This window comes from Terrapene carolina, unplaced genomic scaffold (assembly GCF_002925995.2).
Source record: "Terrapene carolina triunguis isolate 2854851 unplaced genomic scaffold, T_m_triunguis-2.0 Scaffold95, whole genome shotgun sequence".
In the NCBI taxonomy this organism is placed as follows: Eukaryota; Metazoa; Chordata; order Testudines; family Emydidae; genus Terrapene; species Terrapene triunguis.
The window spans coordinates 14,725,420-14,748,450 of NW_020664446.1; the positions used below are offsets into that span (position 1 = coordinate 14,725,420).

At 40.5% G+C, this 23,031-nt stretch overlaps 1 protein-coding gene across 1 annotated transcript in view; it reads left to right on the forward strand.

Annotated features, from left to right (window-relative positions):
* The window catches only part of SLC18A2 (solute carrier family 18 member A2), a 52,098-nt gene extending 33,501 nt beyond the window's left edge, over positions 1-18,597 (forward strand). Inside the window, exons 10-15 of the mRNA XM_024198442.1 lie at positions 10,367-10,445; positions 10,708-10,759; positions 11,243-11,306; positions 12,245-12,364; positions 13,187-13,320; positions 18,332-18,597. Of these exons, the coding sequence (XP_024054210.1) occupies positions 10,367-10,445; positions 10,708-10,759; positions 11,243-11,306; positions 12,245-12,364; positions 13,187-13,320; positions 18,332-18,439 (557 nt within the window). The 3' untranslated portion in view covers positions 18,440-18,597. The remainder of the gene's footprint in view (positions 1-10,366; positions 10,446-10,707; positions 10,760-11,242; positions 11,307-12,244; positions 12,365-13,186; positions 13,321-18,331) is intronic.
* Positions 18,598-23,031: the final 4,434 nt, after the last annotated feature.

Genomic DNA, 23,031 nt, shown 5'->3' on the forward strand with positions numbered 1-23,031 from the left:
CTCTAGTATTAATATGTGACATTTTAATTAAAAAGGTAATTTTCTAGTCAAACTTTGTTAAACTGTAGTTAACATTGAGCACATTGCAGTAGCTGAAGGATAACATTAAAGGGATGTTATAATTCTCCCAAATACTATTATCTACAAACAATATTATTCACTCATAATTGTATTATTGTAGGTCATCACCACAGATGACATGCAAACTTTAGTTCTAAAAAAAGCACCCTCAGGAAGCCAGAATGGAATTAGGCATCAATAATTAAAAGATTGCCAAACCATCAACCATGATAAAGAGTGCTATATTGTAATGTGAGAGCATTAATGTATAAGACTGGAGATTTTTAAAGCCTCCCTTACAGAAGAAAACATAATCCATCTAGTGGAAAGCTGCTTGTTTATCTGCCTCCCTCAACCAGAACATATTATTGATGTCAAAGAAATGAGGTTTGAGAACTTCCTGTTTGAATAAAGATTGTTTGGAGGAGACTATCCATTTTAATTAATACTAGTTTTATCCCCTAATGATAAAAGCAGTTGATTCCATCATGTTTTGTCTGATTTGATGGCATTAGCAGTTGAAAGTGTTTAAAATCTATCTTGAACTGGAGGCTTTGAAAATGATGAGTTTTATATGATTTAGAGTCTAGTTGTTTGAAGTATGATCTTGCAGTTCCTTCAGAAATCCTGATTTGGATCAGTTGGTTTTATACTCCATAAAACTTAGAAAAGGGAAAACTGGAGATTCAGTATTTCACAGCTTACCCATTGCCTTACATAGCTAACTGCAAGTCTTAGCTAAGTTCAGTAAATTTTTTGTAATTTTCCAGTTCTCCTATAGTAGGTAGAATGATGTATAAATTCAGCTCACAACAGGACTAGGGTAATGGCATCCATTTATTATATGCAAAAATGGCATGTTTTTCATTGTAAGCTGTGTATGTGTGTGTAGGGGGGTTAGTCATTAGGTGCTGCTGCTAAAAAGTCTCCCTACATTTTGACAGGTTTCAGAGTAGCAGCCGTGTTAGTCTGTATCCGCAAAAAGAACAGGAGTACTTGTGGCACCTTAGAGACTAACAAATTTATTTGAGCATAAGCTTTCGTGCATCCGAAGAAGTGGGCTGTAGCCCACGAAAGCTTATGCTCAAATAAATTTGTTAATCTCTAAGGTGCCACAAGTACTTCTGTTCTTTTTTCCCTAAATTTTGTTTATGAACACCAAAGAGAATGATATAGGCAAGAAAAATATATGCTGGCTCCAGAGGAGAGGCTGTGGTGTACTTTAAGGGAATTGTTCGAACACATACCACTCTGATTTATTTGACTGTGAAATGATTGACTAGAATGCTAGGCATGGTCTGCATTGAATTGTCATACACTTGCTGGTTTGGTTTCAAAAGAGGTAAACAGAACAATACATTCACAGCAACAGTTCTGCATTCCTCTACTATGTGGAAGTTAGAAGTAAGGTCAGGAAATAAAAAAGAGGATTCACCCTGGGGGAGGAGCAACAACAAAAAATGCAATGAGTATATCTGGAGAAAGCTAATCCAAATAGCAGATATTCAAATGGGAGAAAGAAACCTGAGGAGCAATAATATCAAGAGAAACCTAGATGTGATAACAAAGAGCAATGAAATATGAGTTTGCTATATGAAGGTCATATGTAAAGGCCAGTATGATTTTTGGATACTTACAGTGACATCAAATAATAGGCCAGTATGTGACCATGGTGAGATTGCATTTGGAACAAGACCATCAGTTTTTAGTTCATTATTAGGAACATATAAAGAAATGGGAGAGAGCTTAGAGAATAATCAGGAGTGATAGAATTGCTTCAATTCTTCTAGCCTTTCCTAAGTGACCTTTGACAGTTACCAGGACCCTCACCTCACCTATCTACAGATATCTGAAGAATGTAAAAATATCAGAACAAAGGATGGAAAGGAATTACTAAGCCTTGTACAAGGGGGCATAACTAGGAGTAATGAGACAGAATTAATAGAAACTTCAGGCTGAATATTAGAAAAAGCTTCTTCATAGTGAAGTTTATTAGGCTGTGGTATTACCTTTCAAGGGATATGTTGGAAGTTCCCTTGCTTGGGATAGCTGTGAATGCGTAAGATACTAATAAGTTGTTATTGCCCGTTGTACATGGAAAGTCATCCCTGAACAGATCCATAAGTACAATAGACTTTCCTTCTTTAGGTCCTTTCATAAGGTCCCCTTGTGCTGTGACACCTACAAGGAGTCAGACAATTAATGTTAGGTATGTTGTGACAGTCGATGAGAGTTCAGTGTTGGGGCGGTTGGCATTAAATTATGTTAGTTTATATTTTAAAAATGAATGATTCGGAACCAAGAAGTTGTATGCCGAGTTTGAGTAAGTAACAGCATGAATGTAATAGCCTTGTCCTCTCTATTTCCCTTTTCTTGTTTAGAATGTAACTAATATGTCTTAAATTAAGCTCCAGTTCTGGAATTGGTGCCACGTGGATGGTGAATCCCGGGCCTAAGAGGAGCATAGGGAATGTTCAGACCCTTACACTGTAAGTTATTTAGGGTGAGGGACTGTGTCTTTCTATGCCAGAAGTTCCCAGACTGTGAGGCACACTGTTCTAGGGGGGCGTGGAGGAATGTTTTGGGGGGGGCATTGTGGGCCCAGGCCAGCCCCACGGGGGGCAGGGAGGGCGTGGCACCCAGACCTGACCCACCCCCAGCTCTGCTTCGGCCCCGGCCCCAGCCGTGGTCCCGTTTCCCAGCCCTGCACCCAGTCCCACCCTGAGTCCTCAGCCGCAGATCCACATCCGGCCAGGGGGCTGGGGGCCCGGCTGCCGGCCCACCACCACGGCCCAGCTGCAGCTCCGTCCTGCCCTCAGTCTCAGCCCTGGCCCCAGCTTAGCTCCCGGCCCCGCTCCTATCCCCAGCCCCACCACCAGCTGCAGCTCCAGCCTTGACCCCCTTACCCCTGTCTACATCCTCCAGCCGTGGCCCCACTCCCGGCCTGGCTCCGGGAGGGTGAGGGAGCATGGCCAGGAGTAAGGGGGGGCACATTAATACAGTGCCTAGTACAGTGGGCCCTGATCGTGCTACTGTCACTATAGGGATTAATATTGTGAATAACACTCATGTCCTAACAGGTGAATAAATAAATGTTACATTTTAGTCAGATATTTTCACAAACGTACTCAGGGGAAAAAATCCCACACTATTTCACCACACAAAAACCTGAGAGAAATAATAGATAGTCAATATAATCCAATTATTAGTCCCCCCATATAATCTTAGTATACTCCTCCTCAAATCCAGGTTCTGTAGTCTCACAATGCCTAAAAGAGATAGGGATCTGGATGAAGATGATCTGGGTTATCACTCAGCCTGGATAAGATGCAAGTAATACTGCTCTAGATACTTCTGTGTGCCAACAAGTGTTTCTCAGCCAATGGGTCACAAAATACAAATCAAGGGGTTTGCGAGGCACTGAAAATGTTGTTATAATCTAAAGCAAAGAAAAATCTCACTCTGCCACTTCCTGCACACTCTTGCCCAGCATGTATTCTCTGTCCATCTCAAAACACACACACAAATTATATATAGGGTTACTGTTATAATTGATACATTAATTATAAAAGTAAGTAAAAATAGAAGGGGTGTCACAAAGGTATTTGACTTTGAATAAGGACCAAGCAACATGCAACAGTTGAGAAACACAAATCTAGAGGGATAGGTCAAAGGTGATGGCTATGGAGTGTGTTACAAACACATACCTGACTTTGGCCAATATAGTTTGCAGCCTTGGGGTCCTACTGGCTCTTTGCTGCTCCTGGAGCCCCAGACAGTACTGGTGGCCTATGATGCTTATTATCACCTCTGAATGGCTAAGAGACTGCAGCCATTTCTATCTGATGCAGACTTTCATTCACACTTTTTCATCCAGTCTACACTATTGTATCCCTCTCTTTTATGGACACGCAGACAGCCAGTTAGCTATAAAATCCCTGTTAGTAGCTGTTCTCTACTTGCTTTACCTGTAAAGGGTTAAAAAAGTCCACAGGTAAAGGAAGAGAGTGGGCACCTGACCAAAAGAGCCAATGGGAAGGCTAGAATTTTTAAATTGGGGAAAAAACTTTCCCTTTGTGTCTGTTGTTGTTCTCCGGGGAAGAGGGGAACAGGGGAGCAGTTATACTGTGAGAAGCTGAAGGACAGATATGAAGATCATCAGAATCATACCTAGAAATTTCTTATTTGGAAACCCAGATATGTAAGTAGATCAGAAATGTCTAGAAAGACGTGATTAGGTTTCAAGTATCAGAGGGGTAGCCGTGTTAGTCTGAATCTGTAAAAAGCAACAGAGGGTCCTGTGGCACCTTTGAGACTAACAGAAGTATTGGGAGCATAAGCTTTCGTGGGTAAGAACCTCACTTCTTCAGATGCAAGTAATGGAAATCTCTAGAGGCAGGTATAAATCAGTGTGGAGATAACGAGGTTAGTTCAATCAGGGAGGGTGAGGTGCTCTGCTAGCAGTTGAGGTGTGAACACCAAGGGAGGAGAAACTGCTTCTGTAGTTGGATAGCCATTCACAGTCTTTGTTTAATCCTGATCTGATGGTGTCAAATTTGCAAATGAACTGGAGCTCAGCAGTTTCTCTTTGGAGTCTGGTCCTGAAGTTTTTTTGCTGTAAGATGGCTACCTTTACATCTGCTATTGTGTGGCCAGGGAGGTTGAAGTGTTCTCCTACAGGTTTTTGTATATTGCCATTCCTGATATCTGACTTGTGTCCATTTATCCTCTTGCGTAGTGACTGTCCAGTTTGGCCAATGTACATAGCAGAGGGGCATTGCTGGCATATGATGGCATATATAACATTGGTGGACGTGCAGGTGAATGAGCCGGTGATGTTGTAGCTGATCTGGTTAGGTCCTGTGATGGTGTTGCTGGTGTAGATATGTGGGCAGAGTTGGCATCGAGGTTTGTTGCATGGGTTGGTTCCTGAGTTAGAGTTGTTATGGTGCGGTGCGTGGTTGCTGGTGAGAATATGCTTAAGGTTGGCGGGTTGTCTGTGGGCGAGGACTGGCCTGCCTCCCAAGGTCTGTGAAAGTGAGGGATCATTGTCCAGGATGGGTTGTAGATCACTGATGATGCGTTGGAGAGGTTTAAGCTGAGGACTGTAGGTGATGGCCAGTGGAGTTCTGTTGGTTTCTCTTCTGGGCCTGTCTTGTAGCAGGAGGCTTCTGGGTACACGTCTGGCTCTGTTGATTTGTTTCTTTATTTCCTTGTGTGGGTATCGTAGTTTTGCGAATGCTTGGTGAAGATCTTGTAGGTGTTGGTCTCTGTCTGAGGGGTTGGAGCAGATGCGATTGTACCTCAGTGCTTGGCTGTAGACGATGGATCGTGTGGTGTGACCGGGGTGGAAGCTGGAGGCATGAAGGTAGGCATAGCGGTCGGTGGGTTTTCGGTATAGGGTGGTGTTAATGTGGCCATCGCTTATTTGTACGGTGGTGTCTAGGAAGTGGACCTCCCGTGTAGATTGGTCCAGGCTGAGGTTGATGGTGGGGTGGAAGCTGTTGAAATCATGGTGGAATTCTTCCAGAGTCTCTTTCCCATGGGTCCAGATGATGAAGATGTCATCAATATAGCGTAGGTAGAGAAGGGGCATGAGTGGACGAGAGCTGAGGAAGCGTTGTTCCAGGTCAGCCATAAAAATGTTGGCATATTGTGGGGCCATGCGGGTGCCCATAGCAGTGCCACTGGTCTGGAGGTATATATTGTCACCAAATTTGAAATAATTGTGCGTGAGGATAAAGTCACAGAGCTCAGCAATAAGTTGTGCTGTGTCATCATCAGGGATACTGTTCCTGACAGCTTGTATTCCATCTGTATGTGGGATGTTTGTGTAGAGAGCCTCTACATCCATGGTGGCTAGGATGGTGTTTTCTGGGAGGTCACCAATGCATTGTAGTTAGGTTTATTTCTTTTATTTTGTGATTAGGTTTATTTCTTTTATTTTGCAAGGCTTGTGGACTCCTCTGTGCCAACCCCAAATTCTTTTGTTTTGCTTGTAACCTTTAAACTGGACCTCAAGAAGGTTATTCTTGATGTTTAATTTTTGTAAATGGGATTTTTTAATCTAGTAAAAGCCTAAAATCCAGATGTATTTTCTTCCTTTTTGTTTTTAATAAAATTTACCGTTTTTTAAGAACAGGATTTGGATTTTTCTGTCTTAAGAGATTTGTACACATGTTTTTTAATTAGCTGGTGGCAACAGCTGATTTATTTGTTTTCCTTTCTCAGCTCTTCCCCAGAGGGGGGGTGAAAGGGCTTGAGGGTACCCCACAGGAAGGAATTCCCAAGTGTGCCTTCCTGGGTTCCCAGGGGTTTTACATTTGGGTGGTGGCAGCAACTACCCAGCCAAGGTCAGAGAAAAACTGTAACCTTGGGAGTTTAATACAAGCCTGGAATGGCCAGTATTAATTTTTAGAGTCCTTGCAGGCCCTCACCTTCTGCACTCGAAGTTCCAGAGTGGGGAATTAGCCTTGACAGGGCCATCATGAATACCTAGCACCTGTACTGGCTTTCTGCTTGCTTCCAAATACAGTTCAAGTATTGATTGTCTATCTGGAAGCTCCAAATAGCATAGAAAGCAGCAGTCCACCTGTTGAGATTAATCTATCTCTGATAGGAAATCTACTGTACTCTGTAATACAATCAGGTACATTTGAATACTCCATGTTTGATGGGAATGCTGTCTCCATTAAGAGCCCTTGCCTTCAGCACTTTTTCCATTCAACAGTCCAGTAGAGTCAGACTCTGGTCACCTTCAGACAATACTAGGCACATTCATTTCCATTTACTATTGGATTTACTTTTTGTGCCTCCTGGTTTTTTAAAGTTATATTTGTTTATTTAAAGTGTTTAACTACCAAGGCAATAACTGCTATAGATTTTATTAACAACAACTACCAGATGAAATTAGTGTACTATACATCTGCAATGTTCATCTTCTATATTCCCCAGCCAATGAAATATTTTCTTTCCTTATTTGTTCCAAGTCTAGAGATATGGAAATAAATATATATATATAAAAAAAAAAAACACAGGCAAGATATTGCAAAGAAAATCCCATCAAGTTTTCAGTGTTTCAAGCTCTGTAGGAGTGTGTCATACAGATTAATATGGAACATTTTTCTTGTTTTTTCAGCTGCCCCAGAAGGAGCCTTGGCAGAGAGGTTATGTTTTACTGAGGCACAATTCTCTCCCTGAGCTTTCTGGTATACAGGGAAACTGCTTTCCCCCCCCCCCCCCCGGCTAATCAGAAAGGGGACGGTGCCATGGTTCCTCCTCCTCCCCATCCCTTTAAACAATGTGCACCCTTCAGTGCACTCCCTGGCATTGAAGGACTGCTGTAACTCCTGATCCTTCCATGGGGCCTGCTAGTTTTGTTTTTTGAGGGGCTGCAAGAGGCAATGGTGAAGCAATTTTTTGCCTCCATCACCTCATCCACTCACCTTCCTAAGTGCCCAGGTCAAGCTCCCCCTAAATGTCTTCTGACTCTTTCCAGTTTATCCCCAGATTCCTGATATAAATTTTACAAGAACATTACAGTTAAAAAATATACAGAGTTAATGTTAAACATGTCTAAGAAACTCAAAGATCTTAGTGTATGAAAAGGCAGTTAGGCATCCAAACCATCTTAAACTTTATCCTCGTAGCAATGTCTTGGGAAGGCCAGACACTAAGCAGCCTTAATGTTCCATAACAGACAGATCCATCCCTTCAATAATCACAAAACGAGGACACTTTACACAGTCTGATAGCAACTGTTTATGGCTGTACACACTTCAGAAAGAGATACTGTGCAAATGTCCACTTAGGCGAACATCATTCTCACTCCCATTCACAAAGATACCACTTGTCATGAGCTATAAGAGTGCCATTAGATACAGACCTAGTATATCTACCCACACAAGCCTCCTAAATTTACAGCATGACATTATAACACTCACATGAAAAACAAAGGTTAGCACAGTCACAAAACACCACCCTGTCCTGGGTACCTACCCAGAGAAGTCAGATTTTCCCCTAGCTCCCTGCCTCTCAGGTGCAGTGGGGAGAGCAAGCTCTATAAAGCTGCTACTCCCCCCTTGTGAGCAGAGAAGGGTGAAACTGAGTTGATGCAGAGGGGGAAGTAATCTGCTAATATGAGTCAGTAGCAGATTACTCCGCCCCCTTGCTCAGGGACAGAGATCCAGGGAACAGGCTTTTGGGATGCTCTTGTTGGAGCAGGGAAGTTGCACACCACGCCTTATTCAGAGTTAGAAGGAGAGCAACAGTCTAGCTCTTAAATATCAGACTCAAACATGAAAAACATTTTAAGAACATTGCTTTCTGGTTCATATTCAGTGCTCCATGCACAGTATGGGCAAAATACAGCATATTTCTCATGTGTACTGCAGCCACAGACTGGACTTCTTAAAACTCTTTTGGAAAAAAAAAATGGGGATGGTACATCAACTTTACTGTATCCATATAGTTGCATAGCAGCAGCTTACCTTATCCAACATCAGGATGAATGCACTACCTCAGCTTCTGACCTGAGGCCTCAATTGATCTGGGATTGTTGATGACTTGCTGTTTTGGCTAGAGGACTAAAGCACGAGCCGTTCCAGGACAAACTAAGAGTCCTGTAACCCTCCCCAATGCTCAGTAGTCCTCCTCGCCTCAGCACAGCATTTTCCTCACCATCTTTCCAGGCAGCTCATGTCCTCCCTACTACAGTCCTTGGGACCCTGAACTGGGGACAATCACCTACCCTAAGGCCGACTGTCCTGTTCCACTGGTTCCCAGAGCCAGTTCCTACAGCACCTTTTTCTCTGACTCTTCTCCTGCTGTCTTCCACAAACAACCTTCCTCAGTGTCCTTTACCAGGAAAACATAAGTCCTTACAAGTATAGTACTATTTCTACCAGTTTTCTTCTCCTACTGAGGGCAGGCTTCCTCTTATCTTTCCCAATAGGCCTGGTTCTCAGTCACTTGCTCTCTGTCATGTGATGCAGGGGAAGAGGGCTGGAATCACCAGGCACACTTGAACCTCTTAAAATCCTAGTTTACGCTCTAACACAGCGGTTCTCAAACTGTGGGTCAGGACCCCAAAGTGGGTTGCAACCCCATTGTAATGGGGTCGCCAGGACTGGCTCAGACTTGTTGGAGCCTGGGGCCAGGGCCAAAGCCAAAGCCTGAGCCCACCGCCTGGGACCAAAGCCAAAGCCCAAGGGCTTCAGCCCTGGGTGGTGGGGCCCAGGTTACAGGCCCTCTGCCTGGGGCTGAAGCCCTTGGGCTTCAGCTTTGGCCCCCACGCCTGGGACAGTGGGGTTCGGGCTTTGGCCCTGCCACCCGGGGCAGCTGGGCTCAGGCTTTGGTCCCCCCTCCTGGGGTCATGTAATAATTTTTGTTGTCAGAAGGGGGTCGCGGTGCAATGAAGTTTGAGAAAGTCCTGGTCTAACAAATAGTGAGTGCAAATTCAAAATTCCACAGTCATAGTCTGTGGACTGCTCAAGCCTTTAGAAAAAGTCTTCGATCAAAAATAACGTATCTTATAAAGTAAGTTTGAGAGGGAGATAGGAGGCTGGTGTTATTACAGGGTCAGAGTTAAGGTTGGTTGGGTGACCTTAACTGCAAATTGCCTTAGATGACTCAGATGATTGATTTTGTTCTTAAGTTTAGCTTTAATTGAATATATTAGCTCTGTAAATGATTAAAAAAAACCAGTAGTGTTCTAAGATTTTTTTTTTTTTTACCTTTAAGTTACTGAGATGTACTCTTAACTTTAATTCCTGCCTAACAAAGGACTAGGTTTTGGCAGGAGAGAGGGGCACCTTGACTCTGCCCCTTCAATGTGCCTCTTCCTGCCCACCTGCAGGAGGGGGTGATGTAGCAGTTCTGTAAAGATGGCAGTTCCCTGCCTGGCAGAAGCAGCAGTAAGGCACATTGGTGTAAGGAAGTTAGAGGGAGGCACCCCCTTGCACCCTTTTACCCCTTGCACTGGCACACAGAATGGATCATGATTTGGCCCAAAGTTTATTATATTTATTCTGAATATAATTTTGTTGTCTCTTTCTCACACACATACAGAGATGCTTATAGCTGATACTGAAATACTCTTTTTGAAGGCGTCACAATGGTATTGCATTTGATGGATAATCTTGTTAGATTCCATGAAAGGGCTGGAACAAACCGGATATTTAATGCTTTGGTACAGGCTCCAGGATTCCATTAGATTGTTTTAATAACAATTGCTGTGTCTGAACTTATTAGTTTTTCACTTCACTGAAATCATTGCTGATAAAATGTTTTTTTTCATATTTTCCAGGCGTCGCTTTCCTTCCAGCTAGTATCTCTTATCTTATTGGAACTAATATTTTTGGGGTACTTGCACACAAAATGGGAAGGTATGCTTAATTAAAAAACCACAATCCTTCAGTATATTCATGTAGCATTTCCAATTTTTCCTCAGGCAATTACTTTATAATAGAAATCATTAGATTTTATTAGATATTGTTAACCTGAAATTTCATTTAAATAAATCATGTTACGTATTTGGTTACATAATCCTGCACTACTACCTTAGAAATAGCATTGAAAAATTCCAGACCATTTCTAACAAATCTGCATTTGTTTGATGTCTAAGAGATAACATTTCTCCTTTGATAGGTGGCTTTGTGCTCTACTTGGGATGATAATCGTGGGAATAAGCATTTTATGTGTGAGTAAAAATTGACATGTCAGCAGAACGAACTACAAATTCAACTCAGCTCAAAAAAATGTATATATTAACTTTGAGTATGTATTTTGCTCATGAGATTTTATTGAAGTTTCTGCTTGTGATGCATTTTTAAACATCAGTTTGTTAATCAATCCTAAGTGCTTTCAACAAAAATTGCTTTCTAGAGAGTGCTTATCATGTTGCAGGAGGTGACCAAAGAGTTGAAGAATAAGAACCATAATTTCTTAGAGTTGCATCATAATCAACAGCTATTATAAGCTGTAATTAAATTCAATAAGTATTTGTTATGACACAATCATGCAAAGCAATTATGTTTTCATCTGTATTTCTGTACAAATTGCTCCATGCTGCCATACTAAACAGTTAAATCAATTGTTTTGAGTATTTATTTGCGAAAAAGACAATGATCCCATTAGCAAGATGTTATGGGTTATACTTAAATCTCTGAAATTTAATTTGCAGGTACCATTTGCCAAAAACATATACGGGCTCATAGCACCAAATTTTGGGGTCGGGTTTGCCATTGGTAAGTAAAATTACTTGCATGTACATATTTTGCTGTTTATTTAGAAAAATAACATTAGTACAGAATTACATCAAGGATTCTTTTTGTTGCCATTCTGAATGGGCAACACCCAAGGTTACACTCTGAAACAAATTTGTCAGTAGACAAGCAATAGTTTTAAGGCCTACATTCAAGGGTGTTCAACCTAGACTTTCAGCAACTGGACTAGATTCTGACCTCTGTTACCTGGGAATAACTCCATTGAGGTCAATGGATCTTTTAAGATGTCCCAGAATTCTAGCAATGCATTGTTAAAAAACAAAACAAAACAAAAAACCCCAGCACTTTACTATTGCCTGACATTTACATAGAAGCAAACACACTCGACTTACTGCTGACCCAGCGTAAATCCCCTAGCATACACTTGTGCCCTCTCGTCACAGTACACATGAATGTGTTTGCTTATAATGGACCATGCAGTGAAACTTGAGTGGGATTTTTTAATGATTACAGGGTACAGAGGTTGACAGATGGCTTAGTAATTTGATATTTAGCAGGTATTCTGAAGTGTCTGCAAACACAAAGGACTTTTAGTAAGTGTAGAAATTACAGTAATGTTTATAAACCACAAATGTCATGCAGCTTTTTGATCGGATAACTCATGCGGCTTTTATACTCACAGTGAAAACAGCTCACATCATTCATGTGAAGTACAGCATAATAATAATGACAGACTTGAAACTAGTACAATCCTTTATGCTCATAGGCATAAGCAAAGATGTATAAGCCTGGACTGAACAGTTTGTTTTCTATAGGAGTATGTTATTAAAAGCTTCTTTAGATTAACAATTCTTCTAGTTTCATTTACATCTTTTTAGATCATATGAGGTTGATATATTAAGAGAGAAAAATTAAAGCTGTTTCATGAAATATAATTTTCCTCCTATCATCATAATCAGGAATGGTGGATTCCTCAATGATGCCAATTATGGGCTACCTTGTAGATCTGCGTCATGTTTCAGTCTATGGCAGTGTGTATGCAATAGCCGATGTTGCCTTCTGCATGGGGTTTGCATTAGGTAAGGGCTTAATTTTCTCCTGTTTGTAACGCATCTAATAGACGTGAAAAGAGAAACTAAAAAAGGGCTTGGGGCAAATACCCAGAGCACTAAAGGCTCTATAAACTGCAAAACTGGTGTGAATCTGCTGCATTAGGTTGGTAGGGGAACAGAATGCTGGCAGCCTATAAGGAGATTCCACATCTCCTATATGCCGTGATGGGGAAGGGCAGGTGCTAGTCAAGGACGTTAGGTCCCCAGTATAGGGGCATTATAGTACCCGAAGCTACAGCAGTGGTTTCTCCTTTGCCTGGCTGGAGAAGGAAAGGATTCCATTGTCTTCCCCTCAGTGCACTGTGCCATGGAACCTTGCGCCTAGCCTATTTTCTTAGGTGTGGTGCAAGAACAGTGTACAAGAGTTCTGATTCCATGCCCATTGAAACCAACATGTGATCTCCAATTACTTCAGTGGCCATAGGATTGGTACCCAACAGCATTTTGTGCTTAAACATGAATTTTAAATGCATACACCTCTACCCCAATATAACGCGACCCGATATAACACGAATTTGGATATAACGAGGTAAAGCAGTGCTTTGGGAGGGATGGAGGGTGGGACTGCGCACTCCGGCGGATCACAGCAAGTTCGATATAACGCGGCTTCACCTATAACGCGGTAAGATTTTTTGGCTCCCGAGGACAGCGTTATATGGGGGTAGCGGTGTATTTACTTTTCTTAAATGGATTTTTATATCATGACTTTTGTATTTAAAAATATTTTTGCCCCCAGTGATTATCATAAATATTTTGCAGTATTTAGAAAGAGCTTTTTATTTCCAAAAGGTCCCTCTGCTGGTGGTGCCATTGCAAAGGCAATTGGATTTCCATGGCTCATGACAATTATAGGGATTGTGGATATTCTCTTTGCTCCTCTATGTTTTTTCCTTCGAAGTCCACCTGCCAAGGAAGAAAAAATGGTAAGCAGAAAATGTTATTTTGCAGTAAAATGAACAATGCCTTATTTATACTTCTCTAGCACTAATTATCCAGACAACCAAAGGACCCAGGGATTTTCTGCCATCTCTGCAATGCAGAATTTCTTTGACTCAAAGCAATAAGGGCCCAAAAGTTGTTCCCCAACAGTGTAATGGCTGGACTCGGTATGAAATCATGCAGCGCCTCTGGTGTGGAAACCTCAAACTCAGATTTGCTCTATCTGCTTTCCTCCTACCTCCGGAAAAGTGTTTTGCGGAGGTTCATCAAGTCCATGTTTATGATGGACTATTTCTTTAGGTCATTTCTACTGTACTCTTTGGGTATGTCTACACTGCAGTGAAAAACCCATGCCAGCTGACTCAGGCTCAGGGGAATGTTTAATTACGGTGCCGACATTCAAGCTTGGGCTGAAGCCCAGGCTCTAGGACCAGGCCAGGTGGGAGTGTCCCGGAGCTTGGGCTGCAGCTGGAGCCCAAATTTCTACATCACAATTAAACAGCCCCTGACCTGAGCCCAAGGCAGCCGGCACAGGCCGGCTGCGTGTGTGTAATTGCAGTATGCACATACCCTTAAAGGCCCTTTACAATGTATTTTGCTCCATCCCCATCTCCTCTTTATTCCTCCTTTTTGCAGCCCCTCTTACAAGTTAATTGGTCCTCTTTTCCTGGCTGTAGCTGCAGCAGGCCTTCTCTTGAGTTTCCTTTTGTTTCTTTTTTCTCACATCATCATATGCCTTAATCTTATCATGTACATTATCTTCAGCCTTGTTTGCTTCCAAGCTAGCATTGTGTAAGGCAGTTGTTGCTAGTTTCCCCCCTGCCTTCTTGTGCCATGGCCTACTTCTTGTTCGCCTCGTTCTTTCACTGCTCTCCTATTCCTCTTGCCATAGAATATCAGGGTTGGAAGGGACCTCAGGAGATCATCTAGTCCAACCCCCTGCTCAAAGCAGGACCAATTCCCAACTAAATCATCCCAGCCAGGGCTTTGTCAAGTCTGATCTTGAAAACATCTAAGGAAGGAGATTCTACCACCTCCCTAGGTAACCCATTCCAGTGCTTCACCACCCTCCTAGTGAAAAAGATTTTCCTAATATCCAACCTAAACCTCCCCCACTTCCACAGCTCTCCTCCCCTCCTTGAAATCTGCTGCCCCCTCTCCCTTCCCTCCATAACTCCCTCTTCTACTGCCCCTTCCCATTATCTCCTTTCTTCAGTCACCTACATTCCTTCTGCTTGGTCCAAGCCCCAAGATCCTTACCACTGGAGCTGATGTACTGCTCTGCTCTTATGCCTCTTCCAGCTGTCTGGCAAGAGGCTGGGAAGATGCAGCTGCCTGGCTACCATAAGAGACATGATACAGCCTCATCATTAAGTTAAATACAGCCAGAAAAATGTAGAATGACCAGTATTCTGATTCCAGGACCCAGACAGCCCTACAGACCCAGTACGATACTGGCTACAACATCTCTCCAAGCCCCATGGAACTGCAGGTCTAGCCCAATACTTCCTCCTAGGGGACCTGGGTCCTTCCCAACTTGGAAGAATGCTGGCTCTCACCCAAGATGTACTCCTTAAGTAAGCCAGGTGCAGTCACTTTCGCACTTAGGATAGCAAAAAGTAATTATGCATGGGGCCCTTATGTTCCAAGTGCAGTGACATCTCTCTGAAAGGTAAGAAGAGAATCATCTGACGTGACTCTATCACACTTAGTACAGGCACGTGCAGAACAGAAAATGGGATGAAATACTTGCAGAAAATCTGCCAACTGTGGATTCAGCGTACATACAGTTGATTCTGAAGGCAATTCCCTGAGATTTCTGCGGACTACTCATCATGACCTTTTTAGACTGCAATGATCATTTTCTACAGTGATTTGAGGTAGGGACGGGGAGGAGAAATAACTAACTACTGTTGTTTGCCAGAGATATAAACTTAGGCAAACAAGGTCTATAGCGTTGTTTCAGTCTTTGCTACGTGCAGATGCTTGTTTCTTGGAAAATCTGTTTGAAAGGCAGTAGAAGATTTGGTGAGAGGAAACATAAGAGGGACATTTCCTATCAAAAAGAGAGCCAGCCAAGAAGAGAAAATGTAGGCACTTCAAGAGCAGGAGAGCCTTGCTGCACCTATGAAAAAACCCCAAAACAAACACCTGGGGTTCCCAAAAGGGTGGCCTGAGGAAGGAAGAATAAGCCAGAAGCCAGGGAAGTATGCCGTTTGGAGAAAGAAGTATACTTGGTGAATGTGATTCAACTCAGAAAACAGCCAAAGCTTAACTGCTGGAGTGCATCTATGAGGATTGTAGTCACTAGGGTAGTTATAGAACAGGGGGGCAATTGCCCATGTCAGTGGTTTTAGGCTCATGGATTTAAACTTACTGAGGGGTTTTTTTGTTTTTTGTTTTTATAAAACATGCATTTTTCATCCCATAAGATGACATTCTTCATACAAGCCAGGGTAGGTGATACATTTTTTAGTTCCGTTGCCACATTAAACCACACTGATGGAAAATGAAAACTGAATTCAAGCATAACATGCACAAGCAGCACTTTCTTTTCTCTGGTCCCTTTCCCCCTTTACTCTTCTTCACTGATTTATTTGGTAAAGCAGTAAGGAGCAGATTATGATGGATGAAAAATCCAACACTGATGAAGCACTCATGATGAAATGGAAAATGTAGCTACAACATCACCATTAGTAAAACTACCCATCATTCACTATAACTTGCGGCATTCCACTAAAATTCAATAGAATGGGGAGTTGGCATTTAGTTCTGCTTTTGTGAACTCATCATGACCCTGAGTACACATGTAAATAGCAGACTGACCTGTGAATGAACTATAACCAGCAACCTGCAAACCCAAGAAAAAACAGAATTATTTTGGGGAGCAAAGAAACGTTCAGTGTACCTTTTAAAAAAAATGTATTGTGTAATTTCTAACTAAACTGAAGGATCTTTTAACATTGTATGTAGGCAAGAAATTCTTATAGCTATATTGCTCTAGTTTGATATACAAAGTCTTCCCAGAATTCAGTTTAAAAAAATCTCAGGGACAACAGGACAAACCAAAAAGATGATCCTTGACACTAATTTGAATTTAACTCTCTTGCAATATATTTAGGAATCTTTTGTATATAAGCAGTTAGACAACTGCACCTTTTTCTTCAGAAATTGTATTACTCTCTTGTGAGTAAGTAGCTGCATTGAAACCATAGGTCAAGTACAGCATCATTGATAGGACCATTTCATTTTCCTGTGGCAAGAACAGTAGACAAGGGGAAAACACTGTTCATGCATGAGTGACCGAAGCCAGTTTCCATCTGCCTGTGCTGCAGGTGAGCTTAAAAAAAAAGAATAAAGTGTCCTACTGTGAAGACAACAAGCTTAGTTTCAGCTATCTTGTTAAGGGCAAAAGGCCAATTTTGGATTGGAGAAATTCTCACATAACTATTTATACTGATGCAAAAATACAGGGTCCCTTACCCTCAAAGGTCTTGAAGTCTTGTGTGCAGATTGCTATTTTGCAATTCTATGGAGTGAAATCCTAACCCTATTGTAGGCAAGGGGAGTTTTGTCACTGACTTCAGTGAGGCCCGGATTACACCTATGATGTGTAAAGTCTTCAATCAGACATTAATACAGCACCTCATGAGGGGTCCAACCTTGATTGGGGCCTATAAGTGCTACCATAATTCAAATAACTGCATAGTTCACTATTCTCTAAGTAACTTGTTGCATGTCACTGATTTGGCACTGCTCTGCTTTCAATTTTGATTAAGAGGACAGAAAGGTGATTTCCTACGTTATTCACTTTGCATGATTAATTAAAAGCCATAATCTATCAATAGAATATGATGTCAATGGTTTGTAGTTAGTGGCCTTCCACTGCAATAACTGGATTTTTATAGGTTAGCATTAAATACAAATAAACAGGCCGCCAAACTCTGTTCTCACAGACAAAACCTGATATTACAGTTACAACTCACAGTGGCCCAACTTCAGTCAATAAAATTTACACTGGGATATTCCAGGAATTAATTTGGGCTACAAGTTTCATTGGTAACTAAAGGTATGTCTACACTGTAATTAACCCCCGCTGGCTGGCCCGTGGCAGCTGACTCTGGATTGTGGGGCTGTAGAATTGCAGTGTAGATGTTTGAGCTTGAGCCCAGCCTCTGGGTTCCTCCCCTCTTGCAGGGTCATGGAGCTTCAGTTCCAGCCTGAGCCCAACTGTCTGCATCATGATTTTACAGCCCGAGTACCGTGGGCCTGTGTCACCTGACAGGTCAGCTGCAGTGTTTAATTGCAGTGTAGACATACCTTAAGAGCAGAAATTGGTCCACTGTGTAAAAGTAGAATAGATGCTACAAGTTTGAATTGGTTTCTGAAACCAGAAAAGAAAATTTTCTCCATGTGTAGGGGGTAACTGGTAACATTCTGAACAGTAGTCGTGGTGTGGATTATTCACATTGCTTTGATGTGTCAGAGGTGGAGATGGTGGGGAAATCAAGTGACTCAGGATAGACCATTCCTTAAAGCAATGGTATTCTGCTCTCTTGTGATTCAGATTAACAACAAAAACAACAAGGAGTCCTTCTGGAACTTTAGAGAGTAACAAATTTATTTGGGCATAAGCGTTCGTGGGCTAGAACCCACTTCAGCAGATGGTGAAGTGGAAATGATGCAAAATGTAACTGTAAATTCACTATCTGTAACACACTGGAAAGATAACTCACATTTCAAGTTAGTGACACAGGGTGAAATCCTGGCCCCATTGACTTCAATGGGGTCAGGCTTTTACCTATAAAATTCTTTATGGGCTTGATCCTACTCTAGTTGAACTCAATAAAGGTTTTACCGCTGATGTTAATAAAGAAGAATCAGTCCCTAAAACAGCGGCTGAAGTTGTGTCGCTTTTTGTGAAAAACAGTCAGCTGCAGACATCATTAAAATGTTTAGCAGATATGCTAATACCCCTGCTCTTTTTTCTTTTAGGCAATACTCATGGATCATAACTGTCCCCTTAAAACAAAAATGTATACTCAGAACAACATCCAGTCATATCCAATAGGTGATGATGAAGAATCTGAAAGTGATGAATAATATTAAAAGCCATATTGAGTATATTGGTGTACACAATGCAGTGTTTCCTGTGAAACATCTCATACAGAAATATGTTTTAGGTGTACTGTACTTTTAATGGTGAAATAGTAAAAAAACCAAAGGTATATTATTTATTTCCCATGGTTATAACGCAGATTGCCAACTGCCTTATAAAGAGAAAATAGCTTTTATAGGGGTTTGTATAGTGTTGAAAACTTTATTTTATGTATTTAATTTTATTAAATATTATACAGTATATTTTTGATTAACTGTGTAGTTAAATCTGTATAAACATTTGAATCCAAACTATAATTTTCTAAATCTTATTCATGGACAATGACATAAGATTTCGTAGTTTGGACTCATTAGTGGGTAATGAGTTCTTGACAGTAAAATGCTTCTATTAATTATTCCTCTGATTAAAAAAAACTGTGAAGTTCAAAGAATACACAACCTATCCAACTCTCAGCTCTATTAAATGTACTGTGCTCTTTGAAGCACATTCACAAGAGATAAAGTCTAGAATTAAGACAGCACATTATTACCAGTTGCTCAGCTCAGGGTCATACAGTGCCATCAATTTTGGTTTCTTTGCAGAGCTCCCCAGATGATTCCAAAGGTGAGCTCTGCATAAAATTGATGGCATACTGAGACCTTACGGTAAGAAAATAAAACTTTTTTTTAAAAACAAAAATTGTTTTCAGACATATCAGTGTATTGCTAAAAAAGTTAAAACGTGTTTCTGAAGGATGGGTACTGCTCTAACTCCAGTGACTCTCGCTGGCTCATCCACTAAAGGGTATTGTCACTAGCTTCAGAAGAAACTGTGTATTTGCTCTCTCACACAGGAGATACTATGGTTTCCATCTGATGTATGAAGGAATGCTGGGCAAGTTTCAAGTCAGGAACTCACTTTGGATATATAGGGATGAACTGAGAGGCCAGTGTTTGTTGGCTATTAATCTAAAATAGCACTAGGCTAACTAAGGAAACAAAAGATAAGGGTCAAAATCTGTATTCTCTCCCCCCACCCCGCCCCTTGGGGATTACAGTTGTATCAGAGTGAAATTGGGTTATAAAACTACAGCTGATGTAAATATAGATGTAGCTCCACTGAAATCAATTCAGCTATGCCAATTTAAACCAGCTGAGGATCTGGCCAAGGATATGTAAATATACAACAAAACCAAAATTAAAACATTGCCATTACTTTTTTGCACTGTAATGTAGTCTTAGCTAACCAGACATTCTTGGTGCTGGGAAAACTGGACAGAAGAGTATTTGATATCTCCTGCTAAAATTATTTATGTACAAGTGGGCTATTATACCTTCAAGAGAGTTAGAGCAGCATGAAGCTTTGACATTTACAATTTTTATATTCAGATCTTTTATTTTTTGTCATCTCAACTTTATTTCAGGTACTACTTACACATTCATTTCAGGATTTTTATAATTAGTTAAGATCATTGCAGTACCACAGTATTTACATTTAACATCTTACTTGCAGGACTCAACTTCGGTAGCTTTGACTAAAACCTATTTTACACTGATTTGCCTACATGTCTAGAAATGTTGTTTGTATGTTTCTTCTATTTGAAAATGAAGTCAAGTTATAAATTTAGCCAAAATAATGGAAAAGTAACATAGCTCATTATCAATACCTCTAGTTATTTGATGAGACTCAATCTAATGCAATGAAAGTACTGCATTAGACAATCTACTTATCTGCACTGAGAAAAATCGAACTTCTAAAGTAAACACTCAACAAAAAACTGAAGTATGTTTTTTAATCTAGTGTTGTTTACATGTAGTTTTTGTTTGTCAATTAAAATCTTTATGTGCCTTCTTTCATGTATCAGCAGATGTTTTATGTACTACAGCAGATACTCTATGTTTACATATGGTTTTGTAAAGCGTATATAGTATGGTCAGAAAGTATGGAAATGCTGTGAATCAAATCTCAAGTATTGCTTTGTTGATAATTATGCAGTAAGACTACATAAAATAAATAAAAAGTAATCTAAAATAAGTTCATGATTTATTGCAACACAATATGGTAACTATCTCACCATTTTCTATGCTGTTATGGTTTGCACACACCAAGAAGTGGAAAGAAGGTAATCAGAATTTATCAACCTCCTAGGAAAGCAACATTCAACTCATACCTAGTCTATTTATGATTTCTAACAGGCAGGTTAAACATTTCCACGCCAGGAGACAAGATGCCGGTGTATAAGATGCCTGCTAATGTAAAATGAGCTCCCAAGCAATCTGACAAATGATTTTTGATCCAAATTTTAATTTTTGCAAACAGATGTAGAAGGCATTACAAGGCATACAGGAGACTGTTCACTCCTGAATGGACATGTGTAAGTAAATAGCAGTTATGAGGCCACACCACAGCAGGAATCGACCCCCTACAAAGTATGAAGGATCACAGCAGAGACTTTGACAGAGTCTGAAAACTGACTTATGCTAGTAACTAATTTTGCATGTGGCTGTCTTTTATTATATTTGATTGATGCAATAGGGTTGACAGCATTTCTGTAGTTTCCGACACACTTAAAATACAAGAAAATGATTCCTTCTATGCCCCACAAAGTATTTGGAGGACAAACATTTTTAATCAACAGAGACTGAGATTTGGCAAGTCTGTCAACAGTTCCTTCAGTCCACCACATTGGTTGCAACACCAACTATATGTAAACTGCCATGCAGAGCAATATCCTTTCTACAGAGTTTTCTTTAATAGTAGTAGTTTGTATTTTCAAGGTTAGCATTTTTTAAAAAATAGCTTCAACTGTGAGATTTAACAATGAAGCTAGTTGCATGACTAGGTAATGGTACATATGAAATTCATGTTTTGACCAGTGAAATAAGTGAGAAATGGGGTCTGGCAAATTATGACTGTGTTCATTTGGGATTTGGATTTTGCAATGTGTAATGGGGTAGTAAAATAGATTATTAGAATTTGTCATGGCCTTGATATTTGTTTCCAAACAATTCTCTGCCTTAAAATGTTTATATCATACAAATTTGTCCATCAATTTAAAAAAATCAAACTTCAGCCCAAGGAAAGAAGTAAGTCTTTTACTTTGTTTTTGTGAACATTTCTGGTTGATATCAATGGTGCAGTTGAATTTATTGCCCTGAAGTTGGATCTATAATACTAACATTTAAATTTTAATTAGCATACAGTATATTCATCTGGATGAAGTGCAATCACTAATTGCATTAATCAGTGTACTGTTTAAGTTCATATTTAGATAACGTAAGTTGCTACATTTAGAAGGGCATATCGAGAAAAAGGTAGAATGTCCTGTTCACTGGATTTATTTTTGCATTTTTCTTGATCAATTAAGAATTTTTAAAAAGAATGAAAATTAAGGGAGACATTCACATTGCTATACAAATCCCAAGTAAATGAGCTTTGTGGGAGAGACCCAGGAGGAGAGATTCAGGGGGTCAGCTCAGTCATCTTCAAGCGAGGAGCAGAGTGCAGAACAAGCTGACGATGGCTCTATGTATCCCCTCATTGTGGGGTTTCTAGTCAGTGTATCCAAACATATCATAGCTGTGCCCTATCACTCTGCCCCCAACCCACCCATATCCCATGGAGACAATGGGGACAGTGGAGACCCTCCGTATGGCTTCTCTCCCTCCCCCAACCCATACACTAGAACCATGAAAATTCTGGGTTCTGTACTTTGGGTCTTCTGTGGCCATGGAGGAACAGGTGGATTTCATCTAAAATCAGTATTAACAACCCAATGGTACTTCATGGCTGTAATTATATTTACCTTTAACCACATGGGAAACTTTGAAAAGCATTCTATTTAGGAATAATTCTGCTGCTGTCATTTAGTGTATTTTTCTATCCGTATTTCCCCTAAAAATATTTGCTGCTTAGTAGCTTGTGTGCTGTGCTACTCCTCCTCCTCCTGTAGTTCTAATTGTCTATTTATGACAAAGTACACATTTCAGGAGAATACAGATGGGGAATTAGCAGGAGGAACAGCTAAAGTGAGTTAGTAAACTGCAAGGATTCTATTTAAAAAAATGTTACAGGGAATAAAAAAATAAAGCACAAGGAAGAAAAAAAATATAGGATAGATCAGAATTATTCTTAAACACAGTGAGTCAGATTGTTCCCTGGACATAGTCATTACCATAATTAGAAGTAGTAGTATTTGTACAGTGCCCAGAAGTCTTAATCAAGGATGTGAGTCCTGCTATTCTAGGCACGCTGCAAACATTGATAAAGTTACACCGTGTATTTATTTGGCCCAATGTTTTTGAAAAACTTCCATATAAATTGTGCTGAGTGTAATTAAAATGCATATCCTAAATACAGAGAATGCAGTAAAGGCTTATACAGCAATCAATAACTTACTTTTCTATAAACATGTATTCTCCCCCACCCTCCAAAGGGTACTGTGCTTTCTAAATTATCATACCTTAAATAGTAATATTTTTAAAATATTGCATTGCAGTAGTTTAACAGTGCAAAGAAGTAACTGATAATTTAGCAAAACTATTTTATTAAAGCTTGTTCTCATGATAAAATCATAGCCAACAAAATCATACCAGGC